Source organism: Anopheles marshallii, chromosome 3 (assembly GCF_943734725.1).
Source record: "Anopheles marshallii chromosome 3, idAnoMarsDA_429_01, whole genome shotgun sequence".
In the NCBI taxonomy this organism is placed as follows: Eukaryota; Metazoa; Arthropoda; class Insecta; order Diptera; family Culicidae; genus Anopheles; species Anopheles marshallii.
The window spans coordinates 69,983,932-69,995,696 of record NC_071327.1 but is presented as its reverse complement, the minus strand read 5'-3'; the positions used below and the strand labels follow the sequence as shown (position 1 = coordinate 69,995,696).

General features: G+C 43.1%; 1 protein-coding gene across 1 annotated transcript; it reads right to left on the bottom strand.

Annotated features, from left to right (window-relative positions):
* Positions 1-4,671: 4,671 nt before the first annotated feature.
* On the bottom strand, positions 4,672-10,091 carry LOC128714845 (uncharacterized). Its single transcript, XM_053809726.1, has 4 exons — positions 10,052-10,091; positions 7,359-8,069; positions 4,977-5,108; positions 4,672-4,910 (listed from the first exon to the last, which is right to left on the bottom strand). Exons 1-4 carry the CDS (start codon positions 10,089-10,091, stop codon positions 4,672-4,674), a joined length of 1,122 nt encoding a protein of 373 aa, XP_053665701.1.
* Positions 10,092-11,765: the final 1,674 nt, after the last annotated feature.

Below are 11,765 nucleotides of genomic sequence, written 5' to 3'. Positions count from 1 at the left end.
ACACTGGGGTCTGGTCGGACGCCGTGCCCGATTTGCAAATATTTGTGAGCAGCAGCAGCGGCCGAAAAACAAAATTTTAAAAAGGGAAATACAAATATTCACTTATTCACCCTTTTGCACTGACACGTTTCACACACACGCCGCACACTAACGCACTCGCCCCGACCGATAGCTACTTTGATGGATTGCTGCTGTTTGACTTTTATTGATATTGCTCCAGCCTGTGGGGTTGTGTTATGTTTTCAATTTTCACTGGCACGCTTCACGGTCTGAACGGTTTCGCACATCGACACACACACACGCAGGCACACGCACATAAGACAGCGCACGTAGCAGACATAAATCAGTCTGAGAAATATGTTAGCCTTTCGGACAAACTGCAGACATGTCGTAATAATTCACCCACAAACAGCATAAAACCGATGTGATTAGCAACGCGTGTTGGAAAAAAAACCACACACACACACACACTCACACCCTCCACTTTCCCACCCGTAACGATGCTGCGGAATCGGCAACCGTGGACGTGTGCGTATACGCAGGGCGACGAACAAAGGGGGCCTGCTCCTGTTGTCGCGAAACGAATCGAAGGCCACAAACCGAAGTGCAGCGGATTGCGCTTGTTCTTGCGCCCTTCTTGCTGGACAATTTGGTTTGCCGGACGTTTGACCTGGATGCTGGCCGGAATGTCTGGACAGGGTCGGAAGGACCAGTATGGGGGGACCGTAACCGAGGGGAAGGGCGAGGGGGAAATATATTCCTATCTAACCGTGCCTACAATTTGCCAACCGATGTCATCGCTTGCGCGGTGTCTTATCAGTGTACGACGGGCGAGCTCCGTGCGGAACCGTAATCCATTCTCACCGATGCGTGTGCCACCGTTCGGGAACGGGAGGTGTTTTGTCACTGTCGCTCTGGGGACGGTCGCTATCGCGCTGCCGATGATGTATGATGGGGCATAACTGCGGTGCAAAAAAAAAAACCCCCCCGGTAGTACGCCAGTGGTTAGCGATGGGGTTTTTGTTGTGTCGTTGTTGTTTGGGAAAGGATGCGCACGACCTCAAACGGCACTACACATACACAGCATGACACGAACAAGGCCGGAAACGTGAAGGATAACGCAACCAGGACCGCAATGTACGGATAACGTTCTCGCACTGGCACGCTGCTCCAACTGTAACCACCCTGGTAGGGTCGCCCTGGCACTCTCTTGTTTTGTGGCGGATTGACGCGGCTCGGCCCCGCGGAGCGCGTACCCAAGGAACATTTTTTTCCCCGCAGCTAAGCAGTTTCACGCCGACTGACTGAGCGGCGCTTGGTAAGATATTATACCTATCCCTTTCGTACGTTGTACTGGTTCTTGCACCTTCTCGCTCTTCTGCGACATTGTTTTCTTTTCCGCTGTAATGAACACTTTCGCAATTGTGAAAGGCGGCGTCGAAGAGAAGTGCGCGTGTGGATTATTCAAGGATGATTCTGGATTAACTAAGGATATCGGTTTAAAATGGTAAGTACAGTCATTTTTCGAGTTACGCGACACTCGAGTTATGTGAATTCGAGATACGCGAATCTTAAAATGTTGACTTTTCGTGTAATTTTGTACATCGAAATAATTTTTTCACTTTAAAATTTTAAATTTTCCCAAAAATACTTTACATTTTAATAATAAAATCATTAATTTTGGTAAAAATTTACTCCAATTGTTCAAATAATTATACAATTAACAATTAATAATGAGCTTCGTAATGTGAAAAGAAGAAATCTATCACTGAATACTAAATATAAACGATATTATAAAGGGAATTAGAGGTAATTCACTAGAAAATGTGCATCGCGAGAGAATGAGAACCATGCACCCGCACTATACCCTTTCTCGTGCCTTTCACGTGCCTCGTGTCTAGATGGTCCGGACAATCTTGCTGTCCGGTCGATTATCCGGCCCAAAAACGGCCCTTCTTACGCTTCGTGTCCGCTTTGGATCTGCTTCGTGGGTTTGGTACCGAACGTTGCTGCGGAAACTAAAGCGCGGGTTGCACACGCTCACAAGCTTGCAAGCATGTTGCAGAACTTCGTTCATTGTCAGTTGTAAAGGAGTGGATTTGTTTGCACTGTCATTTTCATTCAATCTGGCTTTGTACTAGGGTCAGCGTACTATTCAACTTGTACTAATCAAGCGGGTAAATATAAAAACCAAATCAATAAAGCTTAGTGTTGAAACGTGTATTACTTTTGGTAATATTTTAACTTTAAAATATTACAATGGAGCGCCAATTACCCGGGTGATATTTAACCGGGTGTCTGATTATCAGTGCAGCACGATAATGAATTCCATTATAAATTAGACGATGAATTTTATCTTAATAAGGAGTTCCGACAACCTTCCACTCCCGATTAACACGGTCAATCGGCGCTCTATTGTGTTTTAGGAATTCTCCAAATCGACTTCAAACTTGCTACACAACATGTTGGGTTGTTCAACCCGCGCACAACAAGCTCATTTGATTTTGTTTTGTTTGTATGATTTTGAGCAATTTTGAGCAACGATATGTCGTTAGAACTTTTTCGCACACGTTGTTTTGGTTATGCAGATTTTGAAATAGTGAACATGAAATAGTTTACAATGTAGAATATAAATATGAATTCTTTTGTTCGAAGACATCGACCTCAAAGCATTTTTGTCCAAAATCAACCGTTTGTAAGCATCAGCATGCTAGATGCTAGATAATCAGTGATCACTACATACCAATACCGAACCTGATGAGAATTGAGCCACGACTTTCGATGTGTTATATCTCTTTTATCGACATCCTTCAAATCTCAAAATTGTTAGATAAATAAATTCTATACATAAGTTCGTTATATAAATTAACCTTAACTCTGGATACAACTACACTGACGAAATTATTCTATTGGATCGTAAATGGAAGAGAGCAGTCTTTCCGTCGCCAAAGACAACATTGTCGCGAGAAGCCATAAAATATATCCGAGATGTAAACATCAACCAAAGCAATTTAAAATGCTTGCTCTTTGAGTCAAACTGTTGCCGTGGGCCAACTGATGCAAGTAATGTTCAGTCAAATCTTCGGGATGGCCTAAACATTGAGGACCTGTTCATGAAATGATGTCTTGACTTAGACGACCTACCTGTAAGTCTTTGGAGCATGTGCTGTATAAGTGACCATGGTACACAGACGAAAGAATATCATCAGTTCTAAATTAAAACAATCCCACAAGATGGCGTGGACGCTGATTGTAAAAACGCTGCAGGAGCAATTTTTGATGGATCTGATGACCGGGGCAATGGCAACTAAAGCTGTACCTTCATTGGAGGTCTTTGCTGGCTACCTAATGGGCAAACAGGGGTGAGTGTCCTGCGAGTTGATAGGGAAACATATGAAGATAGCGGCGAGGTTCTGTGAGATGGATTGGACTCGGTTGTCAGTCAACAGAGCATAATGCCCAGACTCGTACTTGACGAAATGTTTGTATCTAATAGCGTACAAAGAACGGATAAGCTCTTAGAAGTCCCTTGCTGTTTCACAGAGGAACTACGAAAAGATCGCCAACATTTGGAAAAATGTTCTAAAGGACTTAGAAAAGCTGCACCATGCGGTTTTTTGCCTTGTAATTAAAAAAAATCAATGAACTCTTGATGAGTCAAAAATTCTGAATTTTCAACCCATTACCCATTACAAAAATACAAAAACAAATCAACTTGAAAACAGCACAAAACATATTTCAATAAAAAATCAATTTTCACCAAAACGTATTCAACCTACCACGGGCACACCCGACGCAATTCGCAATTGAAGTACAGAAAAAAAGCGACAAAGAAAAACAACCGACACAGTGACAGATCATTAATTTATTCCACACATCAAAAGCGAAACTGGTTGGTACCATTTATTGACATGTAATAATGAAAATTCAACGCTCCGCCAGGCGAACGGAGTATAGCCCTGGTCCGTTCCCGCGCTGTTGCGTTACCGTCGCCATTTTATCGTCCCTGTTGACCCACACTCATCCTGCAGCGTAATCACTCACGGGCATTACCGTTTGCTTCTGCTCTTTACGCAACCGAACACATTTCGATTCGACTTCTAACGCTGCCTGCATGATCGACCCTAACGTAATTGGAGGCTTCCTGGATTTGTTTTTTTTTTAGTTTTTCGGATTCCTTCACTTTTTGGCCGGGTCGAACATGGTCACCATTTTGACCTTCATTTTTTTGTGTTTGTACCCAACATTTTTTGGTGCTTTGTTTGATCTTTCATGCGATCAACACACTGTTCTTGTGTTTATTATTATAACTTTAGTTTCTGGATGTTATTGATCTTTATTAATAGTATTGATATATGTGTATGTATATATGTAATTGGGAGTGTTTTAGGACGAAGCGAAGCATAATTTTCACGCTATCGGGCAAGTGGTTGATGGTTGAAAAGTGTTCCTACGGCTAGCAACAAATTGGCACCTATTTACAATCAGTACACGAGAGCAGGGCAATAAACGGGGGGAGGAGGGGGGTGTTCCGATGTGTTCCATACATTCTTAGGTGGAGGCGCCGACGGGAGACTTCTCAACCGGAAAAAAACCGGCACCCTCCGTCAGCGGGTCAGCCACCGGCTAGGCATCCGGAATGGGTAAATGGTATGGCCGCCGGCCGCTCACCTAGCAGGAGGCCAGCAGTACCGAATGGGGCGGTCGGATCGTTGGCGGGTAGCTCATTTTCCGAGTCCGGCAAGCATGTACACGGGATCGTGAAAGTTGGTACCACGGTAAAGCTCCGGCACGGTGGACACCAGCGCCCGAATCCGGTGCGAGGGCCGATAGTTCCGGATGGCGTGCAGGAATGCGGCACTGCCCGCCGGCTTGGGATAGTCCTCGACAAACTCTGGAATAGAAGAACCCTTCAGAAAACGTGGGCATCATTGGAGCGTTGGGCGCACGTGTGCTGTTGTCCGGACCAGAGTTACCTTTGCGCAGATTGCTGATCATGTTCTGGCCTTCCAGCAGCTTCACCTGGTCGTTGTTCAGATTCTTCGACTCCAGCGACTCCAGGTTGTGCTTGAGGTTCTGGAAGAAGTCGCCCAAGTTTGTCAGCGCACCTGGAACGCGAAATGGGAAACCGTTAGCATCCTGCCGTATGGCGCAGCCCAATTAGCGACATTACATCACACGCAGCAAACATCTAAACATCCCACACGACTGCATGCGCCAACAGAGACACGTCGGGAAATACAATTCATCACCTGACGACTGACAGTGACGGGATCTTGCGACAGGATTTGCGTTCGCCTAAAAGTGTGTGACGCGAGTACGCTGGGCCCAGCATGGGGAGCAGATGAATTAAATCACCACCATCGCATGTAAACGAATTAACTCTCACTGTTCCAACCATGCAGACAATGTCCCATGCGTCGCGCGATGATATCCGCGATGTCGTTAGCGAAAAGCGTCCGCCAACGGCCACCATGGCCAATGATGATGATAAATTTTACGTCACTTCACAAACCACCGTCAAGGGGGAACGGTGGCCAACTACAAGATGGCAATTAAAATCGGTATTTACGGTCGTGTTAGGCCGAAGGCGTTAAACGCGCACAGTGCGCTGAATGAATAATGGTTTGCAATAATCAGCGCAACGGTGGCAACCGGGCCGAGCCTCATATTCGCACCGGCCACACCGGGTGATCAATCAATCAATTTTTGCCACTAATCAATTGGTATGATGTAAGCGTTGTGTTGCACACACACACACACACAATGGCAATTCGCCCAACTGTTCCCGATGGAGCCAGCCGAGGGACGTCTATGTTGGCCCGTTTGCCAATTAAATAGTTTAGAACGGATTCGATGATACCGATGCGGCGTGGCTAGTTTTGTAATCGGTAACTTTTTGGCGATGTTGTTGATCATTAAAATTGTGTAATATGTTACCATGTGGCGCTATTTTCCACTTATTGCGAGATGGAACTGTATGATTACGGAAAAGCGTACGCTTTTCTAACTAACAAAGCTAGAAGCGCTTTAGAAATGCGAAACGTCAGCCTGTTTAAGTGTTATTGAATACAAATAGTATCTCAAATTTTAATATTTTAAAGTTACTTGAAACAACAATTAAACATTTACATGCAAACAGAACATCATTCATGTTATATAATCACTAATATTTATTTCTTTTAAACTTTAAGTACACCAAATTAAGCTTTAAACAATATTAACTAGAAAACTTAATAATAAACTCTTTTGCTCTAACAATTTACACAAAAATGTACGTTATTTATCTCAAATTTTAACTAACCAGGTACAACAAATCGAATTTGTATATTCCCTTTCAACACTATAAAAAAAATATATAAATTGCTCGTAAAGTTTTGGACAACACTGTACTAGCATCATTCAACCAAAAGGGTGTCCCATAACAAAGTGCATCACGGAGCAAATTTGGGTGCTCAATTAGAGGGTTTTGGGGGGCTCAATTGGCAGATCATAACGCCTTAGTGCTGCTTCTGTACAGAAAGCAGACGCATCGGTAGACACTCCTTCAGGTAGATTTCCCCGTTTGCAGTCCCGGTAGTAACGTACTAACGAACGCGGCCTACTTCGTTTAAGTACTTGAGCAGATCGTTTGCGAAATCATGTAGTTGTAGGCAAACTTTGAAAGGTTCTACTAACTTACTCTCTCCGAAGTATTTAAATTTGTGCTTTGAAATTAAGAACAGTACAGTTCAGTACAGTAACAGTAGTAGATTATAATAAAATCAGGCTTAGTCAGCATCTGGTGCTGAAGCAATTTTCTACGTCTTTGTACAGCATCTATTCGTGACGTTGTTTTTAAAGTAGCCATTTTTTTATTTACAAAAATTGGCATCAGTTCAAAAACATTGTAAAGAACACAGTTTAAACTATTTCTATTCAAAATTTTCAAATCAAAACTGTGGTTTTATGGTAATTTTTCTGTGATGCAATTTGATATGCGACACCCTTTACTTTTACATACACACGTGGCCTTTTTGGCACAATTCTGGAGTATCCGAAAAGTACCAAGTTTGATAGGCAATTTTAGTAGTCCCAACAGACAACATAGAAGACAAAGGCTTTAAGCAATCATGCACACAGAATATTAACAAGTTTAAGTATCGTCTTAGCGTCCGATCGAGCTACATCCCCAACATGAGCATGCATTTACACCAATGAAAGCATAATAAGACGAATTGAAAGTTATAGTGCAAAATTTCAAAGCCCCGAGCAGCTGATAGTTGAGTTTTGGAAGCGTGCCGTGTGCCATTAGCAACCGCATGTGCCGGGAACCGATTACAGAATGGGAAAAGAAATCTCATCATTCATGACCGTACCGTAAAACTCACCAACACTGATGGAAGGCATGAAGCTGCCATCATCCGCTCCTCCCGCACCTCCTCCACCACCACCACCACTCGCAACTGCCGGCATGATGTGCGACCGGCGGGCCACCGTCGAACGAAGGGCTGCGGCTCGCTTCTGGCCCACCGTTCCGAGGGTATCTTCTGCCGATCCAGCACCACGGCTCTCCGGATCGGTGGTGGGACCTCCAAACCCGGCCCGCTGTCTTGGGCCAATTTCCACCAGCTTGCCGTGCAGCAGATAGTTCGCCGAATCGGGTCGGTCGGGCATCAAAGGTTCGCCGAGCACGGCTGCCTCGTCGTACGGGTCGATCGAGGGATCGCGGTCGGCTGGCGGATGTGGACGTTGCTGCAGCCGACCGTACGGCAGCAGCACTTGCAGCACCGTCGCGAGCGACCTTCTGACACCGGCCATCTCGGACTCGGAAGCGGCGAACGGTGTTGATCGGGGACCGTTGCGTGGCATGGGCTGCATATGTTTCAGCTGGCTGAACAGATCCATATCCTTCCGGGCCGCTTCGTTGGCGTGATCTCGACCGAACCCAGCAGGGCGTGTGTCAACGAAATCTATGGCTTGAGCTGGAAGTGATCTGGAGCTGGACAACGACGACGGTGAACCTTGGGCGGTATCATCGGGACCTTCGTTAACACTGCCGTAAACAGTGCCATCTGAAAAGGAGCAATCTAAATGCAGTAATTAGTGACAGCGCACTGCTAATAAGCACGAACTTTCAAAGAATAGAGAGAAGGAGGTAGCTGATTTTTTTATGTAAAGTCTTACGATCATTAAACTTATTAAAGAAAAGGGAAAATAAAATGCAAATCTAGGAATTAAAATGATCAGACCACCCTGTGAAACGTGTATTTGACTCTAATTATATTGAAGATATACACCTTTAACTTCTAAGTTCTGTAACATAGGAGTAACTTTGTGACTACTTTTGTGTTTTCGAAATTTTTGTCTCCTTCAAAGTATTAAATTGCTAGATCCTTACTGGTTGTGTACATTGAAAAATGGTCCCGTAAGTTACAGTGATCTTCAAAAAGTGGAAGGTGATCGAAATGCTTCTATGCTTTGGGGATAACATGTTTCACACATATCCTTCTCATGGGTAGGGAGATTATACACTAATTCCAGGGATTCTTCTTTATCGGCACAACAAACCTCAAGAGGTCCAGAGGGCAATTTGTTCTCGCTTAATAGAGGCGTGCTTGTACCTCTAACTCAGCTCCAAAAGAGCTTTTAAGCACCGATTTAATATGATCATCACCATCTCTTTAGTATCCTTTCGCTATCGTGTCTCTTAGTGTAATCCTAGAATTGACATCCTATTCCTTCACTTTCGCTTTAAATTAAGTTCATTTTTAAATAATATTTTTAATTATTTTATTTTAAAATGTTGATTTTTAAACGGTTGCGTTAAGTAAGCCTTAAAATATCATTGCATTTGCCTAATTGTGGACATTTGAAGATATATAAATACAATAATAGAAGCAAAATTGCAATAACAATTTTGATATCTTCACATAATTCGGAGACCATTTTATCCGTTGGTAACTAATTGCTCAAAAATCTGTAAACCGATTCAGTTGAAGTTTCAACATCAAATATAAAATATTCTTTACACAAGTTACTAGTCGTTAACGAACGTCCCAAAACGTTGATTTATCTTTTTGTTTTATACGTTAAATATAGTCAAATATAATCATTTTAGCAAAAAAAAAAATATTTAATAACTATAAATCCCATTTGGCTCATTGATTGAAATGCTAAACAACTGGACACAATACACTTTTAATAAATTCTGTGTTTTTTTTAATAAGTTTAAAATAAGTAAATAAGTTTTGTAATAATTAAGGTACTAACCAATGACGATCTTCAGACGATCGAGGTCAAAAAAGGTTATCAATTTGAAGGGCTATAAATTATCACGAAAAATCATTCATTTTAAATCTTTTTCAAATTAAAAAAAAAACTGTTAAAACAGAAAGTTTCCTCCATCACGAAAAAAAAACCGATGCGCACGTAAATAATTACCGACAAGTAATTTATCATTCTTTATCTTAGGCGGGTAGCCGAATATATTTCAGTGACCTCCGCCAGCGATTGGTACGAGTGGTTTCGGCTAATAATATGCCAACCAAAACGGCATGGCCTTCCTACAGCCGGCTAGAAACGTGCCTTGCATTACAAAAAAAAACCCTCTTCTTATCAGTTTCTACAACATTTACTGTAGTTTTTACCGCATTTTCACTTTCGATGCTCACTTTCACTTGTTTTTCAAAATATAAGCGCTCTGAAGCACTCGTCAATGAAGCTTAAAGAACAGATTTTTTACTAGAAAAAAAGAAAATTAATAAACTACACGCAAATTATGACTAATAAACTTAATCTAATGTCTGTAAAGTGGTAAAAACGAATAAAATGACACTAATGCCTGTAATTTGTGGACAATAAAACGTTCATGAAGTAATTATTGGACCCTAATTGCCGACAGCAAGTAAAACCACATTGTAGTAACATTAATCCCTAAACATTCCCTAAACAAATAAAAATCACATAAACCGTAACGACTGTCGAAAACATTGGGAAACAAAAACATAACCTGTTAGATGAACCTGCTGCACCCGAACCCATTGGCCGTAAAAGTTAATGCGTTAATTACCCGTTGTAAATATCAATAGAACAATCCACAGGTGCCACATTGTTACGATCGTCACTAATGCGTTACGCCAAGCACTTTGGAATGAATGAATTCCCACACTTGCAACTGTTTTTCTTGCGTGTCCGTAAGAACACAAAGGGACAGGACACCAGGACACACCGGACCGCGGGAGGATACGTCTGCACCACACCGACACTGATCCGTTCGTTAGTGGTTGTGAATGAAATCTGGAGCGAATTCGAGTCTTCGGAATTTTGCACTTGACAATTCACCACCTTCACCCGTAGGAACGATCACACACCACAATGTCCCGATGGTGGGGAACTGCTGGGGTCTGTCGCGAATAGCTGCCCACGCGAAAACACCGGATGCGACCTGTTGCTTCCGGTTCGGGACACTGAACCACTGTAACGCCGCGGCGTTCACTTTTATACACAGTCGCGGCCACGGTTTGCCGGTGAACACACAGTGAGTGCGGGTAAGTGAGCTGCAAAAAACCCCTCACCACACGCAAGTGAGAACGTGCGAATTGCGGAACATGCGTGTTGCTAATGTCACGAGGATCTCGTTTGAAGTTGGCACACACTGGAAGAGCTCATGAATGAACCTGTCGTCTGCTAATTGATGGCCAAAGTTTAGTGGTTAATTGCAGCAAGATGTTGCCAAACTTTTCCATTTGCTTTATTTTAGCCCAACGCCAAACACCTCCAACAGTGGACAGCCACTGGCTGACTCTGACTGACTGTGTGTGCCGCAGTGAATTGATCGGAGAATTCCATTTTACCAACCGCCCCGGTGGAACCGTGCAGTCGGAAGCAAGAAGTCGAACCAGCGAGCATGAGTTTCACTTTTACTTGTGAAAAATTAATGCACTGTGAACATTTAGCTCCCGCACGTCCCACGCCCAAGGTTCGCCAGCAAATCTTCACAAGCTGACGCTGCTGCTTGGGGCTCTTTCCAACGGCCAACACATCGCTTAACCGGTTGATGCAGTAACGTTGAATACATCACACAATCTAACAGCTCCGTATCGTCCCGGCGACACGTTTGGAGGCCGTTGGATAGAGTTTAATGCGCCAAATGTTTTGGGGTAACGCTAAAATCCCAAACGATGTGACGGGGACTTTAAGCGGTCTCGTGGGGATACTGAGGTATATGCGTCAACATAGTGATAAAACAGAAAGAAAGAAACAAGAATTAATAATCCTTTCCCACCCTAAACAACATCCTTAAATAAGCTACCGGTTAGAAGCAAAGATAGACGATATACTAAGAACATATTTTAATAAAATTATTAAAGTCTACAATAAAACAAACCTCCCACAAAGAAAAAATCCCATGAGAGTGTGCGATAGAGTCCTTTCGTATGTTTAGTAAAACGAATTCAAAGAACTGACCATACCTGACTGTTTTCAATTTATCGTTTGATACCTTTCGGCAGACACGTGTCAGACATTCATTGATGCATGGCTTTATTTGGGTTTGGGCTTGTTTTTATTTTTGGCTTTCGTTCGATTGCGTTACTAATGGAGGTGGATAGAGCAAGGCCTCTCCTCCATCTTTGTAACTCATCAAAGGACCTAAAGATCCTGATTGTTTTACGTATCGTAGGATGCCATGACAGAAGAGACAGTGTCGCCCATACATTGAAGCATGTTACTCTTCTCCTCCCAAGGGATTGGGCTTCCCCGTATAGCCAAATCCCTCAGATATA

Bases quoted from the DNA above. Each gene is read 5' to 3' on its own strand.
- LOC128714845 (XM_053809726.1), bottom strand. From the start codon at position 10,091: ATGTGGCACCTGTGGATTGTTCTATTGATATTTACAACGG. The intron at 8,070-10,051 runs GTAATTAACGCA...TACTGCATTTAG, and splicing joins TCTATTGATATTTACAACGG to ATTGCTCCTTTTCAGATGGC. The intron at 5,109-7,358 runs GTACGGTCATGA...TTCGCGTTCCAG, and splicing joins CAGTGTTGGTGAGTTTTACG to GTGCGCTGACAAACTTGGGC.